Raw genomic sequence first — 25,525 nt, forward strand, 5'->3', positions numbered from 1 at the left:
TTGGTCTGAGTTGATTGTGTCCCCATGTCAGTCCTGTCTTTTCCAACATTACAGAAGCAGTGTATTTCCAACCCGCTGTATGTGGAAGGAAGCCATGTGGAAAAGCCTGAGAAACTGGGAGGAAAGCTAACACAAAAAACATGTTTTGGCAAAAAAATACAGTCTAATATCCATGTACTAAAAAAAAAGCATCATATCTCAAACAATGGACTGTTTAAGTGTTCAGGTAGGGACATCTTTTTCTTAGGGAAAGCTGTGGAACCTGTGAGATGTGACATACTGAGAATTTAAACGCAATTTAAACGCATCTCTTATAGGTCGAGATTTTAAACGATCAAATCTATGTAAATTCCACTCAAGCAAAAAACAACAACCGAGGATTGTAAAACTCAAGATAAACCGTTAGGTTCTTATCTTGATCTTCTTAAATCAATGTCAAGACACCTGCCCTAAAAATAAAACCTCTGACTCTGCTGACTTTATAAAGGAGAAATCTACTTACTGTGACTGAGATATGTGCTTGTTCCACCTAGCTATCTTAAGATGGCTGCACTAACTAAGTAACTCTGGGTGAGAGTGTCTGCTAAATGACTCAAATGTCAAATGTAAATGTCTTCTTTCCCAAACCTACAACAGATTCCACAACACCTGTGTCCAAGGTATCGCGGTATTGAAAACAAAACAACAGCGTATACTTCCCCCTCTCGCCCCGACATTACCTTGAAATGGGCTTTTTAATGTGTGTTTGAATTAGTTAATGAGAGGCACATCCATGGCTACCCATGGCGATGTGCTCTAATCCACCAAGAGCTTTAGTAATGTTATCTGGAGAGAGGGAGAGAGGGAGAGAGATAGACAGAGACTATGTCTGTCTCTGTGGTCTTACAGAACACTCCAAAACAAATTTTAATGATGGCCGGTGTGTGTGTGTGTGTGTGTGTGTGTGTGTGTGTGTGTGTGTGTGTGTGTGTGTGTGTGTGTGTGTGTGTGTGTGTGTGTGTGTGTGTGTGTGTGTGTGTGTGTGTGTGTGTGTGTGTGTGTGTGTCATATGTTCATTAGCAGTCGACTCATGTTATAACACTATGCCTGAAGGAGACTGCCAGCCTCCTCTGTTTGGGAGATATACATGTGGGCTTACACAGTCATACATTCCAACAGTTTGAAGCAGCCAGGTCTGAGTAATCATTAACATTCAGTAGTAATTACTATATCTGTTGTTTGTGAGCTTCTTCCTCCTCCTCCTCCTACTCCTCCTTCTCTTCCTCTTCCTCCTCCTCCTCCTCCTCCTCCTCCTCCTCCTCCTCTTCCTCCTCCTCCAACAGCCTGACACTCTATGAGGACAGGACAGGCTAGGAGCTGGGCTGGAGGCGGGCCAGTTACTCAACACTGGAGAAACGGGTTTCTCTCCTCCTCGCCTGCCTGCCTGTCCGTCTGCATAGAACAGAGCAGAGGAGCTGTGTCATGTGTAATTTAATACCAGACGCAGGCTGACTGAGCCTCACTGCACACAGAGAGCCCCCTCACAGCCTGAGAGGCAGGCAGGAGAGGCAGGCAGGCTAAGCAGACAGACTTCCAGGGTCCGGCTCAGCCCTCCATGACAGGACAAAGAGCAGGGGATGAGGGACCGACCAGAGCCCTAGTGAGGGACCGACCAGAGCCCTACTGAAGGACCGACCAGAGCCCTAGTGGACCCATCAACGTCTCCCTCTCCCCGTGGCCAGGTACCAGAACCCCCCCCCCCCCCTCTCTCTCTCTCTCTCTGTTCTGTTTCCTCTGTTACAGTAGTACAGTCACAGTGTTGAAGGCAGCCAGTAGTGTAATAGAGATTTACTGTACTAGAATGGGCAGTAGCAGCACTTTCCTAAAGAGAACAGAACAGCACAGAATTCTGCACAGTAAGAGGTTTTAGATATGCCACTGTAAGGGGTTTTAGATATGCCACTGTAAGAGGTTTTAGACATGCCACTGTAAGAGGTTTTAGACATGCCACTGTAAGAGGTTTTAGATATGCCACTGTAAGGGGTTTTAAACATGCCACTGTAAGGGGTTTTAGACATGCCACTGTAAGGGGTTTTAGACATGCCACTGTAAGAGGTTTTAGACATGCCACTGTAAGAGGTTTTAGACATGCCACTGTAAGGGGTTTTAGACATGCCACTGTAAGAGGTTTTAGACATGCCACTGTAGAGGTTTTAGACATGCCACTGTAAGAGGTTTTAAACATGCCACTGTAAGAGGTTTTAGACATGCCTGCTTGCACTCATTGCCTATTGATTATTTTGTCCAGGACATATTGCAATTTAAGCTGTTGCCTTTTTTTCTTAAGTGGAAAACTTTCTCTTGTAAGAAGAGACGTGTATGTGCTGTTTGTGCACTTGAGGTGTAAATGTCTCTGGCCGTGTTCCAATGCAATCACCGTACTTTCTCCCTCTGGGAATGCTGGGAAGAACAGGGCTCTGGTAAACATCCCCTGTCACAGTTTCTTTCTCTAGATAATAACGCTGGGTTCAAGGCTTCAGGGCACTTTCTGATACACCAGTTTTCTGAAACAGGAGCAACTGAGAGGAAGTGTGTGGTAAAGGATCATACTGAAGGTTTTTAAGGATTAGTGGTCAGTGCTGTATGTTTCTGTTGGAATGTTCTCTCTGGGGGTCGGAATGCCACCCTAAAGCCAAGAGGGGATACACCGCATGAAGCACTGCAACCCTAAAGCCAAGAGGGGATACACCGCATGAACTGGATACACCGGATACACCGCATGAAGCACTGGAACCCTAAAGCCAAGAGGGGATACACCGCATGAAGCACTGGAACCCTAAAGCCAAGAGGGGATACACCGCATGAAGCACTGCAACTCTAAAGCCAAGAGGGGATACACCGCATAAAGCACTGGAACCCTAAAGCCAAGAGGGGATACACTGCATGAAGCACTGCAACCCTAAAGCCAAGAGGGGATACACCGTATGAAGCACTGCAACCCTAAAGCCAAGAGGGGATACACCGCATGAAGCACTGCAACCCTAAAGCCAAGAGGGGATACACCGCATGAAGCACTGCAACCCTAAAGGCAAGAGGGGATACACTGCATGAAGCACTGCAACCCTAAAGGCAAGAGGGGATACACTGCATGAAGCACTGCATCACTTCACCCTATTTTTTCAGTCATTTCTGGAAGAGCAAGAATAACATAGAGCTTTCAATGATCCCTTTGATAAATACAATTTGACATGTATTTATTTGATAAACTTTCCCCCTGCCTGCATGCTTGTGAGAGAGAGTTCAAGTGTTCTAATTAGAGCTCCATGCTGTGTAAGCGTTCTCTGAGGATTGTGCTGTGGGGAACAGATACAGACTCTGTCTGCCTCCCAAATGCCCATAGGGCTCTGGTCAGAAGTAGTGCACTGTGTGGGGAATAGGGTGCCATTTGGGACACACTGACTGAACACCTCAGGCAACCTGAAAGGAAACTCAGTCAGATCAGGTCACGGTCGGGAAGGAGTTTGGTTTGGGTGGCAGCAGGGTCGACTGGGAAATGAAAATAAAATCTCCGGTACAGTACAGTCCTTGTGTTCTGCACCACTTCTTATGGACGTTATTTCCTCTCTGTTTCCATCCCCAGTGCCCTGTTCTGTGTTAGTGAAGCATTGAGATGTAGGCTGTGTAGGCAGCCACCCTGCACTGTAGCTTTAAGGCTGCCTGCTGCTATAACGAGGCTGTTCACTGATCCATCCAGGTGCTGCTAGGGGAACGACCTACAGTGGTTTAGCATTATAATACTCCATTGGGGTGGTTCACTTGCACGACATCCAAGAATTACAGTCTAGAATAGACCGACAACATGGAGTCTATGTTGAGACAACGTTGTGTGGCGGTTGTGTGTTTGCTGTTCTTTCACATCAACTTGAGTTCCTCAGTTCAAGCACTTTGGTTGGACAGCGAGGAACCGACAGCGTACAGTGGGCTTTCCTTTGCATTACTAGACAGCTCAACACACACAGCCCAGTCTGCCTCCTGTTGGTAAGTGCTGTGTGTGTTGAAGCCTGTGTGACCCCAGCTGTCTCTGTTAACTCTATCAGCAGCATCATACTGGGTTCTCCAGCCCCCGCCGAGCTCCAACTCTTTAGCTGTACAGTGCATTAGTCTCACTCCCCACGGCTCTCAGGTTGTGTCAGACGGTTAATTTGCACTTTGACCAGCATGCCTGATTTCTGACTCCAGATAGAGGTACATAACATCTGTTATTACCACAGGGAATTGGTCTGGGATGGAGGTTGGCCAGTGAATTACAGTGCAGGACATTACTCAGTACCACTGCTACGTGGTTTTACACAGATACTCCCTACACCCAACACATGGGTATGTAAATGCATGGATTATTTCGATTTTTTCAGATTTCAAACTTTTACTGGTATTATCATTTTCCTGCAGAGCACATTCTAGTAGCATGAGATTATTGCGGTAAAATACAGCTGATCTTTGTAAACCCTGTGTGTGTGTTGTACTGTGTGTGTGTGTCTATAGTTTTGTTTAATGTTGTGTTAGTGAATGTAAGTTGTTTTGTCTGAAACGTTGTTCCCTCTGCTGCTATTGGACCAGGTTTCTCTTGGAAAATAGATGTTATTTCAATGGAGAAAAAAACTGTATAAATAAAGGTTAAATTAAAATATTACAAAAATTGAAGGACTCTTAAACATAAAAATGTTTCTGAAAGGGAATTTATGCATAAACATTATAAAATGAAAAGAAACACAGTTCACCTGCACGGTAAAACGTCTTCCAGTTGAACAGTACAGTGAGTGAGGTGAGTGAGTGAGTGAGTGAGTGAGTGAGTGAGTGAGTGAGTGAGTGAGTGAGTGATTGAATGAGTGAGTGATTGAATGAGTGAGTGAGTGAGTGAGTGAGGTGAGTGAGGTGAGTGAGGTGAGTGAGGTGAGTGAGTGAGTGAGTGAGTGAGTGAGTGAGTGAGTGAGTGAGTGAGGTGAGTGAGTGAGTGAGGTGAGTGAGTGAGTGAGTGAGTGAGTGAGTGAGTGAGTGAGTGAGTGAGTGAGTGATTGAATGAGTGAGTGATTGAATGAGTGAGTGAGTGAGTGAGTGAGGTGAGTGAAGTGAGTGAGTGAGGTGAGTGAGTGAGGTGAGTGAGGTGAGTGAGGTGAGTGAGGTGAGTGAGGTGAGTGAGTGAGTGAGTGAGTGAGTGAGTGTGTGGCTATGCCAGCCTGGTCTGTTATAGCTGAATGGGCCCGGAGCTAGATGGCCCTGGCATTGGGCTGGGCCGAATATGGGCCGAAGTTGGGCCGGAACTGGGCCAGAGCTGGGCAGACCAGAGGGGGGGTTAGAGGCCCCAAAGCTTTGCCATGTGCACTCCATATGGGAGAGTGTGTGTTTACACTGGCAGAGGCACGGCCGGGCGCTAACAGTGCTTACGTGGAGAGAGACTAACTTACAACAAACTGTCTGAATGGCCCTAGATGGCAGTCATCTTTGTGTTATAATGGTTTATTTTCAGGGAGCAGATTAAATACCCACAAGTCTCTTGTTTTTATATTGTCCCTAAGGGAGTGGCTACAGTGGACGGATGGATTGAGATCTCACTAGTGTAGCTTTGCTGCGTGTTTGCTTGCTAGGTAGGATACTATAGGGCAAAGTGTTCTCAGACTGAAGAATTCTCTAACTCATTGTGTCTATAAACTCAATGTTTACACTACCTCTTCTCCATCTCTCCCTGTGACTGGACTGTTCCACTGTGGAAGGCTGTGGGGGAGGAGGAGGGGGGGTGATACAGTTGGACTGGCTCACTGTAGCAGGAGATGGAGGTTGTTGTCTGGCAGACATTATGGCTGCTGCCTCACATCACACTTGGGACTAATGAGTCAATACTGTACAGGCCCATCGCTGGTGGGGGTGAAAACACACACACACACACACACACACACACACACACACACACACACACACACATACACACACACACACACACACACACACACACACAAACAGTAAGCAGAGCCAGACACACTGCTACATAACGTTGAGCTAGGTTTGTCATCATTGCTAAACCATAAAAGTGGATTAATATTTCCTCTGGGGAAGTTTTGATGCTGCCTTATGTTTGCCCGTACTGTAACCTGGGTTGGACCTTATACATCTAGGTCAACATGAGGAATGACTGTTGTCATGACTGAGATATTATTGTTTTCCTGGTAGAATAGCGTATATCCTGGGAACCATATTTGAATGGCATACATATAACTACTAAATATATACATGATCATTAAGAGAATTCAAGGTGCATCATTAACACTAACCTGTAACACCAGTGATAATAATAAACTCTGGGTAATTCCATTCAGCTACACACAACCTCCCCTCAGGGTAATTCCATTCAGCTACACCCAGCCTTCCCTTGGGGTAATTCCATTCAGCTACACAGAGCCTTCCCTCAGGGTAATTCCATTCAGCTACACAGAGCCTTCCCTCAGGGTAATTCCATTCAGCTACACACAGCCTTCCCTTAGGGTAATTCCATTCAGCTACACAGAGCCTTCCCTTGGGGTAATTCCATTCAGCTACACACAGCCTTCCCTTGGGGTAATTCCATTCAGCTACACAGAGCCTTCCCTTGGGGTAATTCCATTCAGCTACACACAGCCTTCCCTTGGGGTAATTCCATTCAGCTACACACAGCCTTCCCTTGGGGTAATTCCATTCAGCTACACACAGCCTTCCCTTGGGGTAATTCCATTCAGCTAGACACAGCCTTCCCTTGGGGTAATTCCATTCAGCTAGACAGAGCCTTCCCTCAGGGTATTCCATTCAGCTACACACAGCCTTCCCTTGGGGTAATTCCATTCAGCTACACACAGCCTTCCCTTGGGGTAATTCCATTCAGCTAGACACAGCCTTCCCTCAGGGTATTCCATTCAGCTACACACAGCCTTCCCTCAGTGTAATTCCATTCAGCTACACACAGCCTTCCCTTGGGGTAATTCCATTCAGCTACACACAGCCTTCCCTTGGGGTAATTCCATTCAGCTACACACAGCCTTCCCTTGGGGTAAGGTAGTTAGGGAGGTCTTTACAGCCGCCATGTTTATCAGAGTATGTTTACAGGAGTGGACGTACACAGACATGTAAACTTCCTCCTCTTTGATGAATGTTCGTGAGCCTAGTGTACAGATGAATTACTGACTGGAGAGAGCGAGAGCGAGAGCGAGAGCGAGAGCGAGAGAGAAGAGCAGACCGCCATCAGGTTTTGTGTTGGGAAGAGAGGAACAGAGAGATAGGAGAAGAGAGGAGGGGAACAGAGAGAGGAGAAGGGAGGAGAGGAACAGAGAGATAGGAGAAGAGAGGAGAGGAACAGAGAAATAGAAGAGGGGAGGAGAGAAACAGAGAGATCAGAGAAGGGAGGAGAGGAACAGAGAGATAGAAGAAGGGAGGAGAGGAACAGGGAGATAGGTGAAGGGAGGAGAGGAACAGAGAGATAGGAGAAGGGAGAAGAGAAACAGAGAGATAGGAGAAGGGAGGATAGGAACTGAGAGAGAAGACTGAGGAACAAAGGAAATGGGGCACTGTTCCATGACAGTGTTTTAACTCTCTCTCTGTTTGATAGACTATCATATAACATGCTTTATGTTTGTTTCTCTCCATCATTCTTCCTATCCCTCCCTTTCTTCCTCTCTATCCCTTCCTTTCCCTCTCCTCCCAAACAATGAACTCTCCACTTAACTCTCTCTCTCTCTCTCTCTCACACAGCTGTAGCCAGCCTTCCCTGGCACCAGCAGAAACCCAAGGTCATCTCTGATTGCACAAGGCCATCCCTCTCCCCTTCCCTCCCTCTTGTTCCAGTCTTGCCACTCCCCCATCTCCCAGTGGTGGCATTGGAGCTCCCAGGATGCGGCTGCTCAGCGCTCTGCTGCTCCTCCTGCTCCTCAGGTCCACTGAGCCCAGGAAGGGTGGACGGAACAGAGAAAGGGGCAGGGCCCGGGGTAAAGGCAGGGCCAATGCTGTCAAACGCCAAACCTCTGAATGCAAGGAATACATGGAGGCCGGAGAGAAATACCTGGACTGTCAGGACCGCCAGCTGACCGGGGTGCAACAGCACTGGCCTGAAGACATCCACCACCTCCTGCTGGCCCGCAACAAGATCCAGGTGCTCAGAGACAACACCTTCTCCCAGTTCAAGAACCTAAAGAGTCTGGATCTACAACAGAATGAGCTCTACATGGTGGAGGAGGAGGCGTTCGCAGGGCTGGGACAGCTCACTACTCTGCTTCTTCAGCACAACCAGATGAAGACAGCTTCTGAGGAGCACCTGCTGCCCTTGCCAAACCTCCGCTACCTGCGTCTCTATGATAACCCCTGGGACTGCCGGTGCTCGCTGGATAGTCTGGTCAGGACCCTGCAGGTGCCCAGCAACCGTAATCTAGGGAACTACGCCAAGTGTTCGGAGCCGGACGCGCTGAGAGGTCAGAAGCTGAAGAAGATGAGGCCAGAGCTGCTGTGTGCTGAGGATGGGGAGGGCCATCTGCCAGGGCAGAAACCTCAGGAGGGGCAGGGCAGTCTGCCCAAACCACCTCCCATCAAGAAGTACCCTGATGCCAACTCCTTGTGCCACACCTACATGTTCCCCAAACCCATGCTGGACTGCAAGAGCAAAGGTAAGCTATGAGCCAACCAAGCTTGTCTCCCTTTCATTTGTTTGTGTGACCTGTGTGAAGAATTTCCTCCTTGGAGGACAATGGCATGTTGTATTCTGGTCTTTCAGAACACTGGAGTGAGTTATTGGGGTTCTCAGGGCCATGGGTTCCTCGACCCAGATGAATCTCTACTGAAACAGCTTTTTAGTCCAAGATTAGGACTAGTATGGGTCAGGGAAACCGGCCCTCCGTGTATGAGTCACATGTCCATCTGAAATCTCTGGGCATTGTTCACTACACATGGTTGTTGTGAGGACTTTTGGAACAGTATGGAGGAGAGGCTGGCTACTGGATACTCCAGATCTGTGGTTGATAAGGACTACTTTCTAAATGTGTTCTCGATAATTTCCCTGAATCAGAATGTGGTAGGAGACGACTGTAAACCGAGAGGCCTTAGAGTGACGGCTTGCAGCGTGGAAACCGTGGAAACCATCATGTAACGTTAGACACAAAGGGACCAAGGGAAAATATGGAGTCTAATTTCTGTCTCCCGTCCAGACTCTCACATCTGGTGCCGTTTCTGTGCTATGTATAACTGCCACATTAAAACTGCTATCAGGACTATAACCTCTAGAGAGATTAGCTTTCAATATTGTTTTTCAAATAGTCATTAGGCCCAGACCCATGGGACTGACTACAAATCCTGCATGGAGTCCATGCTGTGTGGGGACTGCTTTTGTTTGAGCTCCAAAATATAACATGAATAGTCTCTTCATATTGATTTAGTACAGACGTGGCAGTATAGTCATGAATAGTCCCTTCATATTGATTTAGTATAGACGTGGCAGTATAGTCATGAATAGTCTCTTCATATTGATTTAGTATAGACGTGGCAGTATGGTCATGAATAGTCTCTTCATATTGATTTAGTATAGACGTGGCAGTATGGTCATGAATAGTCCCTTCATATTGATTTAGTATAGACGTGGCAGTATAGTCATGAATAGTCTCTTCATATTGATTTAGTATAGACGTGGCAGTATAGTCATGAATAGTCCCTTCATATTGATTTAGTATAGACGTGGCAGTATGGTCATGAATAGTCCCTTCATATTGATTTAGTATAGACGTGGCAGTATGGTCATGAATAGTCTCTTCCTATTGATTTAGTATAGATGTGGCAGTATAGTCATGAATAGTCTCTTCATATTGATTTAGTATAGACGTGGCAGTATGGTCATGAATAGTCCCTTCATATTGATTTAGTATAGACGTGGCAGTATGGTCATGAATAGTCTCTTCATATTGATTTAGTATAGACGTGGCAGTATGGTCATGAATAGTCTCTTCATATGGATTTAGTATAGACGTGGCAGTATAGTCATGAATAGTCTCTTCATATTGATTTAGTATAGACGTGGCAGTATGGTCATGAATAGTCCCTTCATATTGATTTAGTATAGACGTGGCAGTATGGTCATGAATAGTCTCTTCCTATTGATTTAGTATAGATGTGGCAGTATAGTCATGAATAGTCCCTTCATATTGATTTAGTATAGACGTGGCAGTATGGTCATGAATAGTCTCTTCCTACTGATTTAGTATAGACGTGGCAGTATAGTCATGAATAGTCCCTTCATATTGATTTAGTATAGACGTGGCAGTATGGTCATGAATAGTCTCTTCCTACTGATTTAGTATAGACGTGGCAGTATAGTCATGAATAGTCCCTTCATATTGTTACGATCTACTAGGTGTGGTGGGTGGAATCAGGCGCAGAGAGCAGGTTCAGTCGTTTTCCTCAGATTTATTCCCCAGCGCAACAAAAACAGTCACGCCAACACACAGGGCGTAAATACGTTGCTAGTCCAAAACAACTACAGGACTAAACAGTCCGGAGAATAAATACAATAATAAATCACACCAACAAAACACAGAGTAACAAAAACAAGCCCGCACAAATACCCAGCGGGCCTAGTGCCCTTAAATACCCTACAAACAAATCATAATACAAAACAGGTGTACCCAATTAACCAATAACCCAAAACAAACGGAAAGGGAATCGATGGCAGCTAATAGGCCGGCGACGACGACCGTCGAGCACCGCCCGAACAGGAAGAGGCACCATCCTCGGCGAGGTTCGTGACAGTACCCCCCCCCTGACGCGCGGCTCCCGCAGCGCGCCGACCCCGGCCTCGAGGACGACCCGGAGGACGAGGCGCAGGGCGATCCGGGTGGAGGCGATGGAAATCCCTCAAGAGGGAAGGATCTAAAATGTCCCTCCCCGGTACCCAGCACCTCTCCTCCGGACCGTACCCCTCCCAGTCCACGAGGTACTGCAGGCCCCTCACCCGGCGTCTCGAGTCCAGAATAGCTCGTACTGTGTACGCCGGGGACCCCTCGATGTCCAGAGGGGGTGGAGGGACCTCCGGTACCTCACCGTCTTGTAGGGGACCAGCTACCACCGGCCTGAGGAGAGACACATGAAACGAGGGGTTAATACGATAATAAGAGGGAAGTTGCAATCTATAACACACCTCGTTTATCCTCCTCAGGACTTTAAATGGCCCCACACACTGCGGCCCCAGCTTCCGGCAGGGCAGGCGGAGGGACAGGTTTCGGGTCGAGAGCCAGACCCTGTCCCCTGGTGCGAACACCGGGGCCTCACTGCGGTGGCGGTCAGCGTCTCTCTTCTGCCGTTCACTGGCCTGCCTGAGAGAATCCTGGACTGCCCGCCAGGTCTCTCTAGAGCGCTGTACCCACTCCTCCACCGCAGGAGCCTCGGTCTGACTCTGATGCCACGGAGCCAGGACCGGCTGGTAACCCAGTACACATTCGAATGGCGACATATTCGTGGACGAATGCCGAAGAGAGCAGGTTCAGTCGTTTTCCTCAGATTTATTCCCCAGCGCAACAAAAACAGTCACGCCAACACACAGGGCGTAAATACGTTGCTAGTCCAAAACAACTACAGGACTAAACAGTCCGGAGAATAAATACAATAATAAATCACACCAACAAAACACAGAGTAACAAAAACAAGCCCGCACAAATACCCAGCGGGCCTAGTGCCCTTAAATACCCTACAAACAAATCATAATACAAAACAGGTGTACCCAATTAACCAATAACCCAAAACAAACGGAAAGGGAATCGATGGCAGCTAATAGGCCGGCGACGACGACCGTCGAGCACTGTCACGAACCTCGCCGAGGATGGTGCCTCTTCCTGTTCGGGCGGTGCTCGACGGTCGTCGTCGCCGGCCTATTAGCTGCCATCGATTCCCTTTCCGTTTGTTTTGGGTTATTGGTTAATTGGGTACACCTGTTTTGTATTATGATTTGTTTGTAGGGTATTTAAGGGCACTAGGCCCGCTGGGTATTGGTGCGGGCTTCTGTTACGATCTACTAGGTGTGGTGGGTGGAATCAGGCGCAGAGAGCAGGTTCAGTCGTTTTCCTCAGATTTATTCCCCAGCGCAACAAAAACAGTCACGCCAACACACAGGGCGTAAATACGTTGCTAGTCCAAAACAACTACAGGACTAAACAGTCCGGAGAATAAATACAATAATAAATCACACCAACAAAACACAGAGTAACAAAAACAAGCCCGCACAAATACCCAGCGGGCCTAGTGCCCTTAAATACCCTACAAACAAATCATAATACAAAACAGGTGTACCCAATTAACCAATAACCCAAAACAAACGGAAAGGGAATCGATGGCAGCTAATAGGCCGGCGACGACGACCGTCGAGCACCGCCCGAACAGGAAGAGGCACCATCCTCGGCGAGGTTCGTGACACATATTGATTTAGTATAGACGTGGCAGTATGGTCATGAATAGTCCCTTCATACTGATTTAGTATAGACGTGGCAGTATGGTCATGAATAGTCCCTTCATATTGATTTAGTATAGACGTGGCAGTATGGTCATGAATAGTCCCTTCATATTGATTTAGTATAGACGTGGCAGTATGGTCATGAATAGTCTCTTCATACTTATTTAGTGTGTAAGTGGCAGCACTCTGATGTGTTGTTCTACTGTATATTTATGACGTCACAGTGAACTGGCCCTTTGATCAAGATGATGAATAACAGTCATATAATGATGTACTGTCCCTATCCTGTCCCCAGAAAGCCATTTGTCAGAGTGCAGTTAAACGTGCAAGAAGCAGCAACACTGGTCTCTCTATTCTACTGTCACCATATAAAAGATCCCCATGTTCAGCTGGAGGAAACTATTTCTCTTCCCCTCTGGAAAGGCTTTCAATCAGTCCTTTATCTGAACCTCACTAGATCATCTCACTGGTCATAGCCTCCCTCCCTCCCTCCCTCCCTCCCTCCCTCCCTCCCTCCCTCCCTCCCTCCCTCCCTCCCTCCCTCCCTCCCTATCTCTCTCTCTCTCAATCCCTCTCTCATCTGTGAATTCAGAGCCTTAATATACTGTAACTAATAACTGACCAGAGGTCATTACACTGGAAACAAAGTCTCATTTGTAAACACTGGAAATGTCCCTACAGTACACTACCGAACTGTGCGGGAGCAAGACAGAATGTATCTAACCACAAATAAATAATCTCTGTGGTACATACATGATATGTGGGAGAATATGTCAGAGTGCGTGTACTTTCTAGATAAATGTCGTCCAGGCAAGATGACGCCTGGTTTAGTCCTGATCTATCATTAGCAGAACAGTTGAGTCAGCATATGGAGAGTTGGCCTGCTTGTCATCTCTGTAAAGCCTAACCTCCTCTTCTGACATTATATCATGGTTTCATGGAGTTCCTGTAACCGATGGCCGGGTGTTTTGTCAGCGGACACATTCTGGGGGAGTCAGGATGTGTAGCAGAGAGGGAGTCATATTCTGCTGGTAGTCTCCTCTCCTCCACAGCATGATGGGTAATATTCTGCTGGTAGTCTGCTCTCCTCCACAGCATGATGGGTAATATTCTGCTGGTAGTCTCCTCTCCTCCACAGCATGATGGGTAATATTCTGCTGGTAGTCTCCTCTCCTCCACAGCATGATGGGTAATATTCTGCTGGTAGTCTCCTCTCCTCCACAGCATGATGGGTCATATTCTGCTGGTGGTCTCCTCTCCTCCACAGCATGATGGGTAATATTCTGCTGGTGGTCTCCTCTCCTCCACAGCATGATGGGTAATATTCTGCTGGTAGTCTCCTCTCCTCCACAGCATGATGGGTAATATTCTGCTGGTAGTCTCCTCTCCTCCACAGCATGATGGGTAATATTCTGCTGGTAGTCTCCTCTCCTCCACAGCATGATGGGTAATATTCTGCTGGTAGTCTCCTCTCCTCCACAGCATGATGGGTAATATTCTGCTGGTAGTCTCCTCTCCTCCACAGCAGCGTTGATTTCCTTGATATACAGGCATGTTGGGCACCTGACTCTGTAAAAGCAGCACTGTGCATTTACAATCTAAATGAATGGCTGTATAGGTTTAGTTTCCTGCTGTCTGTAAACAAAATGTGATTTTAATAAACTATATCAGGGATGGGCAACTGGCCGCCACCCCCCTTTTGTTGGCCCGCGGAAACATTTCTAAAAACATTTCAAATTAACTTCCTGTTCAGAGTTAGAATAGTGGTTGTGCATCAGCAGCTGTTCTGTTGTTACGTCAGTCACTGACAGCTTCAGTAATTAGACTGGCAAGTTGGTCTAGCGGCCAGCCATCTAAACTTCTAGTAAGCATGGTCAAATTGCAGACCGGTGGTACCCCCGTTGATTTTGTTAGTCACTCTCACTCAGATATCATCTTAAAAACTGCAAACATTTCTCTAAACCCCATGGCAAAACGAGTAGAATTGCATGGAATTTGTTATAAAATTACTAAATCTTCTCTCCGCCCCATGACAAAATGTCACTTAGGGCCCCCAAAAGGCTAGGGCCGGCTCTGACTGTATGAGTGGGTATGGATATAGGGCCGGCTCTGACTGTATGAGTGGGTATGGATATAGGGCCGGCTCTGACTGTATGAGTGGGTATGGATATAGGGCCAGCTCTGACTGTATGAGTGGGTATGGATATAGGGCCGGCTCTGACTGTATGAGTGGGTATGGATATAGGGCCAACTCTGACTGTATGAGTGGGTATGGATATAGGGCCAGCTCTGACTGTATGAGTGGATATGGATATAGGGCCGGCTCTGACTGTATGAGTGGATATGGATATAGGGCCAACTCTGACTGTATGAGTGGGTATGGATATAGGGCCAGCTCTGACTGTATGAGTGGATATGGATATAGGGCCGGCTCTGACTGTATGAGTGGATATGGATATAGGGCCAACTCTGACTGTATGAGTGGATATGGATATAGGGCCGGCTCTGACTGTATGAGTGGATATGGATATAGGGCCAGCTCTGACTGCATGAGTGGGTATGGATATAGGGCCAGCTCTGACTGTATGAGTGGGTATGGATATAGGGCCAGCTCTGACTGTATGAGTGGGTATGGATATAGGGCCAGCTCTGACTGTATGAGTGGGTATGGATATAGGGCCGGCTCTGACTGTATGAGTGGGTATGGATATAGGGCCAGCTCTGACTGTATGAGTGGGTATGGATATAGGGCCAGCTCTGACTGTATGAGTGGGTATGGATATAGGGCCAGCTCTGACTGTATGAGTGGGTATGGATATAGGGCCGGCTCTGACTGTATGAGTGGGTATGGATATAGGGCCGGCTCTGACTGTATGAGTGGGTATGGATATTGGGCCGGCTCTGACTGTATGAGTGGGTATGGATATAGGGCCGGCTCTGACTGCATGAGTGGGTATGGATTTAGGGCCGGCTCTGACTGTATGAGTGGGTAGGGATATAGGGCCAGCTCTGACTGTATGAGTGGGTATGGATATAGGGCCGGCTCTGACTGTATGAGTGGGTATGGATATAGGGCCGGCTCTGACTGTATGAGTGGGTATGGATATAGGGCCGGCTCTGACTGTATGAGTGGGTATGGATATAGGGCCGGCTCTGACTGTATGAGTGGGTATGGATATAGGGCCGGCTCTGACTGTATGAGTGGGTATGGATATAGGGCCGGCTCTGACTGTATGAGTGGGTATGGATATAATGCCGGCTCTGACTGTATGAGTGGGTATGGATATAGGGCCAGCTCTGACTGTATGAGTGGGTATGGATATAGGGCCGGCTCTGACTGCATGAGTGGGTATGGATATTGGGCCGGCTCTGACTGTATGAGTGGGTATGGATATAGGGCCAGCTCTGACTGTATGAGTGGATATGGATATAGGGCCGGCTCTGACTGTATGAGTGGATATGGATATAGGGCCAACTCTGACTGTATGAGTGGATATGGATATAGGGCCGGCTCTGACTGTATGAGTGGATATGGATATAGGGCCAGCTCTGACTGCATGAGTGGGTATGGATATAGGGCCAGCTCTGACTGTATGAGTGGGTATGGATATAGGGCCAGCTCTGACTGTATGAGTGGGTATGGATATAGGGCCAGCTCTGACTGTATGAGTGGGTATGGATATAGGGCCGGCTCTGACTGTATGAGTGGGTATGGATATAGGGCCAGCTCTGACTGTATGAGTGGGTATGGATATAGGGCCAGCTCTGACTGTATGAGTGGGTATGGATATAGGGCCAGCTCTGACTGTATGAGTGGGTATGGATATAGGGCCGGCTCTGACTGTATGAGTGGGTATGGATATAGGGCCGGCTCTGACTGTATGAGTGGGTATGGATATTGGGCCGGCTCTGACTGTATGAGTGGGTATGGATATAGGGCCGGCTCTGACTGCATGAGTGGGTATGGATTTAGGGCCGGCTCTGACTGTATGAGTGGGTAGGGATATAGGGCCAGCTCTGACTGTATGAGTGGGTATGGATATAGGGCCGGCTCTGACTGTATGAGTGGGTATGGATATAGGGCCGGCTCTGACTGTATGAGTGGGTATGGATATAGGGCCGGCTCTGACTGTATGAGTGGGTATGGATATAGGGCCGGCTCTGACTGTATGAGTGGGTATGGATATAGGGCCGGCTCTGACTGTATGAGTGGGTATGGATATAGGGCCGGCTCTGACTGTATGAGTGGGTATGGATATAATGCCGGCTCTGACTGTATGAGTGGGTATGGATATAGGGCCAGCTCTGACTGTATGAGTGGGTATGGATATAGGGCCGGCTCTGACTGCATGAGTGGGTATGGATATTGGGCCGGCTCTGACTGTATGAGTGGGTATGGATATAGGGCCAGCTCTGACTGTATGAGTGGGTATGGATATAGGGCCAGCTCTGACTGTATGAGTGGGTATGGATATAGGGCCGGCTCTGACTGTATGAGTGGGTATGGATATAGGGCCAGCTCTGACTGTATGAGTGGGTATGGATATAGGGCCAGCTCTGACTGTATGAGTGGGTATGGATATAGGGCCAGCTCTGACTGTATGAGTGGGTATGGATATAGGGCCGGCTCTGACTGTATGAGTGGGTATGGATATAGGGCCGGCTCTGACTGTATGAGTGGGTATGGATATTGGGCCGGCTCTGACTGTATGAGTGGGTATGGATATAGGGCCGGCTCTGACTGCATGAGTGGGTATGGATTTAGGGCCGGCTCTGACTGTATGAGTGGGTAGGGATATAGGGCCAGCTCTGACTGTATGAGTGGGTATGGATATAGGGCCGGCTCTGACTGTATGAGTGGGTATGGATATAGGGCCGGCTCTGACTGTATGAGTGGGTATGGATATAGGGCCGGCTCTGACTGTATGAGTGGGTATGGATATAGGGCCGGCTCTGACTGTATGAGTGGGTATGGATATAGGGCCGGCTCTGACTGTATGAGTGGGTATGGATATAGGGCCGGCTCTGACTGTATGAGTGGGTATGGATATAGGGCCAGCTCTGACTGTATGAGTGGGTATGGATATAGGGCCGGCTCTGACTGCATGAGTGGGTATGGATATTGGGCCGGCTCTGACTGTATGAGTGGGTATGGATATAGGGCCAGCTCTGACTGTATGAGTGGGTATGGATATAGGGCCAGCTCTGACTGTATGAGTGGGTATGGATATAGGGCCGGCTCTGACTGTATGAGTGGGTATGGATATAGGGCCAGCTCTGACTGTATGAGTGGGTATGGATATAGGGCCGGCTCTGACTGTGGCCCCTCATGATGAGTTCAGATTCTTTCTGAAAACTGTTATGGCTGAACGACCTTGACTTCTCCCAACATCCCAACCATCTGCATGTTTCCCCACTCACTGCTGTAGTCTGAACTAAAGCATATCACAGGTGTTGTGAGGCAGGGGTTCGATAGATAGGGGAAAGAGAGAACATCTCCCATGTGTCCCAAATGGCACCCTATTCCCTACATAGTGCACTTCTTTTAACCAGAGCGCTACCATGGCCCATAGGGATATGGACAAAAGTAGTGTACTATCTAGTGAATAGGGTGTCATTGAGAACGCTAACTTCTGTCTCTGTTGTTGTGAATGCTCCAGCAACCTCATCTAAAAGCCATGGAGCGTTAATCTCCTTTCCTTACAGTGGAGGATGACGGATGTCCTATGCTGTTGTGATATTAGAGCAGATGTCTGTCGTTAAGGTCTGTGATAGTTCCTTCAGCTGAATGATGAATAAACCGTGCTCAGAATGTGGCCAACTGGAAGCAGTCCAAGACTGTACATGGATTTTGACAAACACAGAAAGGTCCTGTGTCCTTCATGAAATTAAAAATGAAGGTTTTCCACCCCACCACAGCTAGGTTAATTCTCAGCTGAGCGCTTTCATTGTGAACATGACTTAGAAAACTGGTTCCAAAGACATCATTCATTATGAATTGTTAGTAGAAGTTGTATGCATTTTAGGGACCACCCACTTCGTCTTCATGTCTTAGTCTTTATTTTAAACTCTAGATTGAGAACAATGGCTCTTGCAGAAGTTTTCCTTCTATGGTAAAGGCTGCTGGCGATCACAAAAAAAAGACAGAAGCTCTCAGAGGTCTTTTCAGCCTGTGGGAAACCCTGTTTCATACGTTAACCTTCATGTTTCAAACCCTTCAAAGGCTAAGTTCAACCCAGAGTGCTGTGAATAACAGTCCTGCTTGGCACAGACATACAACATGGCTACACAGGGACTATAGAAAGGGGAGGCCATCTTGATATTCTCAGGGCACACTCGGAATTCACATATGTAGGAATCCAAATTTCAGTCACTCTGGCGATCAACAAGTATGCATTGGGTTGAAATAATCACATATGTCCCAAAGTTCCTTGTGTGTCCGCTTATGTTTTTGTTCATGTTTTCATGCAGTATGATAGCTAGCTGATTTGGCCATTGTAAACATGTCTGGGTAAGCCATTAACCTATTCTCCCTCTCTGTCTACCCCCCCCCCCCCATCCCCCCCCTCCCCTCCCTCCAGAACTGAAGAACATCCCCTCAAGTCTCCCGTCAGACATTGTGAGGATGGACTTGTCCAGTAACAACATCACTCAGCTCCGGCCCAAGGAGTTTGTTGCTGCCAGGGACCTGAAGCTTCTTAACCTCAGCAGTAACAGTCTGGATCAGATCGACACAGGTGAGGAGAGACCATACACTTCCTTCAAACAGCACAATCATTGTGGATGTGTGGCAAGTCATGCTGCACAGAGGATCAGATCTCACAACACCTGAAGAAGGGTTTAATAAGATACAGCAATCTGAGATATATATGCTTTTTGTTAAATATGTTTTGAATTGTGACTTACAGTAGTGAGTGCACACACTTCCTTACTGGTCCCCCATTGTAATCGAGCCCACATTGGACCTACAAAGAAAGAGTCCATTCATGACAAAATGGAGGCTTTATTTCCTCCTGAAATAGAATTGTTAGAATCCCTGGGGTAATGTGGAAAAAGAGGCAGAAGAAAGACAAATTAAAAACTCACATACTTTATATACCATACCAGTATACCATATACCATACCAGTACTTTATATACCATACCAGTACTTTATATACCATACCAGTACTTTATATACCATACCAGTACTTTATATACCATAACAGTACTTTATATACCATACCAGTACTTTATATACCATACCAGTATACCATATACCATACCAGTGCTTTATATACCATAACAGTACTTTATATACCATACCAGTATACCATATACCATACCAGTACTTTATATACCATACCAGTATACCATATACCATACCAGTACTTTATATACCATACCAGTATACCATATACCATACCAGTACTTTATGTACCATAACAGTACTTTATATACCATACCAGTATACCATATACCATACCAGTATACCATATACCATACCAGTATACCATATACCATACCAGTATACCATATACCATACCAGTATACCATATACCATACCAGTATACCATATACCATAACAGTACTTTATATACCATACCAGTATACCATATACCATACCAGTATACCATATACCATACCAGTATACCATATACCATACCAGTATACCATATACCATACCAGGCAGCGTTGAGTCTGGATCAATTCCACACATAGATAAAAACCCTTAACGCTCATTATCTTCTCACACGGATGAATCTGACTTAAAGGAGCCTACGATGTCATAAACCTGCTCCATCTTCTCACACGGATGAATCTGACTTAAAGGAGCCTACGATGTCATAAACCTGCTCCATCTTCTCACACGGATGAATCTGACTTAAAGGAGCCTACGATGCCATAAACCTGCTCCATCTTCTCACACGGATGAATCTGACTTAAAGGAGCCTACGATGCCATAAACCTGGTCCATCTTCTCACACGGATGAATCTGACTTAAAGGAGCCTACGATGTCATAAACCTGCTCCATCTTCTCACACGGATGAATCTGACTTAAAGGAGCCTACGATGTCATAAACCTGCTCCATCTTCTCACACGGATGAATCTGACTTAAAGGAGCCTACGATGCCATAAACCTGGTCCATCTTCTCACACGGATTAATCTGACTTAAAGGAGCCTACGATGTCATAAACCTGCTCCATCTTCTCACACGGATGAATCTGACTTAAAGGAGCCTACAATGTCATAAACCTGCTCCATCTTCTCACACGGATGAATCTGACTTAAAGGAGCCTACGATGCCATAAACCTGCTCCATCTTCTCACACGGATGAATCTGACTTAAAGGAGCCTACGATGCCATAAACCTGCTCCATCTTCTCACACGGATGAATCTGACTTAAAGGAGCCTACGATGTCATAAACCTGCTCCATCTTCTCACACGGATGAATCTGACTTAAAGGAGCCTACAATGTCATAAACCTGCTCCAGCTTCTCACATGGATGAATCTGACTTAAAGGAGCCTACGATGCCATAAACCTGCTGCATCTTCTCACACGGATGAATCTGACTTAAAGGAGCCTGCGATGTCATAAACCTGCTCCATCTTCTCACACGGATGAATCTGACTTAAAGGAGCCTACGATGTCATAAACCTGCTCCATCTCGTTTGTAGAACCAACAATGTTCTCTATTTGCTGAGGAATCACTACACTACCTTCTAGTTCTGTTACATTTGAGAACTGGGAAAAAACGCTGTCTCATTATTCCTAGGCTCACAAGAACTGGTCACATAGCCAGGAAGCTTTGCCACGGAAGGAAAATAGTTCCCTTATCATTAATTATTGCAGAACATGTGCAAACAATTGACATTAGAGTATTTCCCTGAGTTGTTAACAAGTAATTAATGGTGGTTAATTCCGACCAACTATGACAACCAGTACTGTACACATAGTCATTAACTACTATGATCGAGGAGAAAGAATAAGAAAGAAATAGCCTGTTATGGATGAAAAGCCAATCCGTTCTGGACAGAGAAAGCAACTGCAAATTGAACACAATTCTCATGAAGTATTCACAAAATGCTCCCTCAGTTTTCTCAGGGACTAAGCTCTGTAGCAAGCACAAACTGGTTTAAAAAATAGACCAGAATTGTTGTCTCATTGAGTTGCACAGACGAACCAGTAGAAACCGGACAGTAATTCTCAGTATGATAAGAGCACAATCTGAGGGGGTTTGTGGGAGTGGTAACAGGAGGGTCACTCTGGAGACAGTGCTAAATACAGTAGGCCTATCTGTCTTTATGGTGCTAGCTTGCACTGCCACCATTACTCAGGGCTACACTGCAGGAAACACATCTTAAAGATGTCTGCTAGCTATTAGGCACATCGTAGCCACATCAACAGGCTAACTTAAGCTTGAATTAGAGCTGAGACTAGGTGATAGGGAGAGCACTGGTCAAAGTTAATATCAGCATGTGTTTGAAGACGAGGTGCTGAAAATGCAGTCTGAAATTAGTTATGGAAGCTGTTTCTCTTTCTCGTGTTACAGTGGAACATTTGTTCCTGGTAATAATTCAGTATTCATGTCCGTTAGTGGACATTACTTCCATTGAAACTTTCCACTGAGTGCTACTGTATAAGATGAATTGAAGTAGTAACTGACCTCTAACCCCAACGTCCTCTCTCCCTTGTCCCCCCTCTTCAGCTGCATCCACTGGGCACCTGTACCTGTCCAGTAGGAATTTCTTCCACTGAGACTTGTGCTATAAGTTTCATTGAAATTTCCTGTCCCTCTGACTAACCCTTAACATCCTGCATTTCTCCCCCTCTCCATAGCTGCGTTTGCGGGCCTCCTGTACCTGCGAGAGCTGGACCTGTCCAACAACAGCCTGCACTACTTCCAGTACGGAGTGTTGGAGGACCTGTACTTTCTCAGGATGCTGAATCTGGGGGATAACCCCTGGGTCTGTGACTACAACATCCACTACCTGATCTACTGGCTGAAGCATCACCCCGGGGTGGCCTACTCTGGCCTAATCTGCACCGAGCCTCAGGAGTTCAGGGGCTGGCCCGTGGAGAATTATGTCAAGACCTACAACGGAGAGTGTCCCAAGGATAAGGATCCACAGCTAGGGAAGGGTGATACAGGACAGGGACAGACGGCTCAGGAGCTAGTGGCCGAGACAGAGGAGGCGGAGATGGAGCTTCTGCCGAAGCCTCTGAGAGACCCCAGACCAAAGAAATATGAGGTCACCAGGTTGACTTAATAGGACAGAGTTGGAAATTAGAAGATAACTGTTGTTGTTGTTTTCTATTATCACAGAACATTCCAATTCAGTCTTTCAGATTTTTTTTTTACTTTCGAATTCCCAGCAGCATGACCAATGCAGGATAGTTGGATTCCCACCAGCATGACCAATGCAGGACAGCTGGATTCCCAACAGCATGACCAATGCAGGACAGCTGGATTCCCAACAGCATGACCAATGCAGGACAGCTGGATTCCCAACAGCATGACCAATGCAGGACAGTTGGATTCCCAACAGCATGACCAATGCAGGACAGTTGGATTCCCAACAGCATGACCAATGCAGGACAGCTGAATTCCCAACAGCATGACCAATGCAGGACAGCTGGATTCCCAACAACATGACCAATGCAGGACAGTTGGATTCCCAACAGCATAACCAACGCAGGACAGCTGGATTCCCAACAGCATGACCAATGCAGGACAGTTGGATTCCCAACAGCATGACCAATGCAGGACAGTTGGATTCCCAACAGCATAACCAATGCAGGACAGTTGGATTCCCAACAGCATGACCAATGCAGGACAGTTGTTGCTGTTTTCGTTACAAGAATATTTCATTGTGGATATACTTTTTTGAAAAAGTAGAGGTTGATATATTTTTTACGATTTCCAATTGTTAGTTACAGTGTTGTCCCATCGCTGCAACTCCTGTACGGACTAGGGAGAAGCGAAGGTCGAGAGCCATGAGTCCTCCGAAGCACCAATATGTCAGAGGAAACATCATATAGCTGGTGACCGAAGTCAACATGCATGAACGCAGCTCCCACAAGGAGTCACTAGAGCGCAAAGGGACAAGGACATCCCAGCCGGCCAAACCCTCCCTAACCCAAACAATTGTGCGCCGCCTCATGGTCGCGGCCGGCTGCGACACAGCCCGGGAATCGAACCCAGATCTGTATTGACTCCTCATATAGATGGGAGGCCCGAGGTACATTTCTTCTAAATGTATGATTTAGACCATCTGTTCATGAAATAAAAGCCGTTTTTTTTCTGAAATGAATGAGGTTTACATTACTAACACACACACTTCACTAATCCTAAAGGGATTTAGGCACATCCTTCCCCTAACCCCTTCAACTATCTGTTAGATCTGTGATGCTTCACCATAAAACATGGAGCGTCTTCGGGTCAGTTCAAAACAACTGTTCCACGGCTTCACTACCTCTTCCTCTCCACACTACCTCTTCCTCTCCACACTACCTCTTCCTCTCCACACTACCTCTTCCTCTCCACACTACCTCTTCCTCTCCACACTACCTCTTCCTCTCCACACTACCTCTTCCTCTCCACACTACCTCTTCCTCTCTGCACCTCAACACATGAAGCTGAGGAGTTAGACATGGACCCGCTGAAGACCTAAAGTACATTTAGTCAGTCCACACGATCCTGAACAGAAACCGATGTCTTGGTTCATACACACCATGAGTAATTCACACATGCAGGGATTGTGGGCCATCTGATGTATGTGGTGGGTTTCTATAGTGACATGTGTCCTGAATGATCCTGAAGGTTCCATGTTAGCCAGCGGAGCCCTGTGACATCACAGGAGTCAGACATGACTCTGATGTTCTAAGCAGTATTGTGAGCATCTCAGTGAGCCAGGATACGTCCAACACTAGTATGCCCAGCTGTTACTCTCAGAGCTTTCTCACATTTAGGAAACCTGTGGTTTGGCATGTCAGAAAAAGAGGAGGGAAACTATCTTCTTCAGTCAAGCTGTCCAATTATCTGATGTTCTGCTATCTGAGGAGAGAGTCTGAAGATCACTGCCAGCGAATGTCTATTTAAAAACATTTGAACATTTTCTTGGTCACATACACATGGTTAAGCAGATGTTATTGCGAGTGTAGCGAAATGCTTATGCTTCTAGTTCTGACAGTGCAGTAATATCTACAGGTAATCTAACAATTCTACAACAACTACCTAATACACCCAAATCTAAGTAAAGGAATGGAATAAGAATATATACATATAAATATATGGATGAGCAATGACCGAGTGGCAGAGGCAAGATGCAGTAGATGGTATAAAATACAGTATATACATATGAGACGAGAAATGCAAGATATGTAAACATTATTAAAGTGACTAGTGATCCATTTCTTAAAGTGGCCAATGATTTCAAGTCTGTATGTAGGCAGCAGCCTCACTGTGTTAGTGGTGGCTGTTTAACAGTCTGATGGCCTTGAGATAGAAGCTGTTTTCCAGTCTCTCGGTCTCAGCTTTAATGCACCTGTACTGACCTCACCTTCTGGATGGTAGTGGGGTGAACAGGCAGTGACTCGGGTGGTTGTTGTGATCTTTTTGGCTTTCCTGTGACATCGGGTGCTGTTGGTGTCCTGGAGGGCAGGGAGTTTGCCCCCGGTGATGCCGCACCACCCGGTGAGACCGCACCACCCTCACCTGCCGTACCAGGCGGTGATACAGCCCGACAGGATGCTCTCAAATGTGCATCTGTAAAAGTTTGTGAGGGTTTTACATTTCTTCAGCCTCCTGAGGTTGAAGAGGCGCTGTTGCACCTTCTTCACCACACTGTCTGTGTGGGTGGACCATTTCAGTTTGTCAATGATGTGTACGCCGAGGAACTTAAAACGTTATACCTTCTCCACTGCTGTCTCGTCGATGTGGATAGGGGGGTTCTCCCTCTGCTGTTTCCCGAAGTCCACAATCATCTCCTTTGTTTTGTTGACCTTGAGTGAGAGGTTATTTTCCTGACACCACACTCCAAGGGCCCTCACCTCCTCCCTATA

At 46.8% G+C, this 25,525-nt stretch overlaps 1 protein-coding gene across 1 annotated transcript; it reads left to right on the forward strand.

Annotated features, from left to right (window-relative positions):
• Positions 1–1,426: 1,426 nt before the first annotated feature.
• On the forward strand, positions 1,427–23,771 carry LOC139393097 (leucine rich repeat containing 17). The gene is made up of 4 exons (XM_071141446.1): positions 1,427–1,721; positions 7,750–8,654; positions 19,057–19,212; positions 22,301–23,771. Exons 2-4 carry the CDS (start codon positions 7,889–7,891, stop codon positions 22,729–22,731), a joined length of 1,353 nt encoding a protein of 450 aa, XP_070997547.1. The 5' UTR covers positions 1,427–1,721; positions 7,750–7,888; the 3' UTR covers positions 22,732–23,771.
• The last annotated feature ends 1,754 nt before the right edge of the window (positions 23,772–25,525 follow it).

The sequence above is a fragment of the Oncorhynchus clarkii genome, chromosome 33 (genome assembly GCF_045791955.1).
Source record: "Oncorhynchus clarkii lewisi isolate Uvic-CL-2024 chromosome 33, UVic_Ocla_1.0, whole genome shotgun sequence".
Lineage (NCBI taxonomy): Eukaryota > Metazoa > Chordata > Actinopteri > Salmoniformes > Salmonidae > Oncorhynchus > Oncorhynchus clarkii.

Coding starts and splice junctions, on each gene's coding strand:
- LOC139393097 (XM_071141446.1), top strand. CDS start 7,889: ATGCGGCTGCTCAGCGCTCTGCTGCTCCTCCTGCTCCTCAGGTCCACT. Junction 8,655..19,056: donor GCTGGACTGCAAGAGCAAAG/GTAAGCTATGAG, acceptor CCCTCCCTCCAG/AACTGAAGAACATCCCCTCA. Junction 19,213..22,300: donor TCTGGATCAGATCGACACAG/GTGAGGAGAGAC, acceptor CCCTCTCCATAG/CTGCGTTTGCGGGCCTCCTG.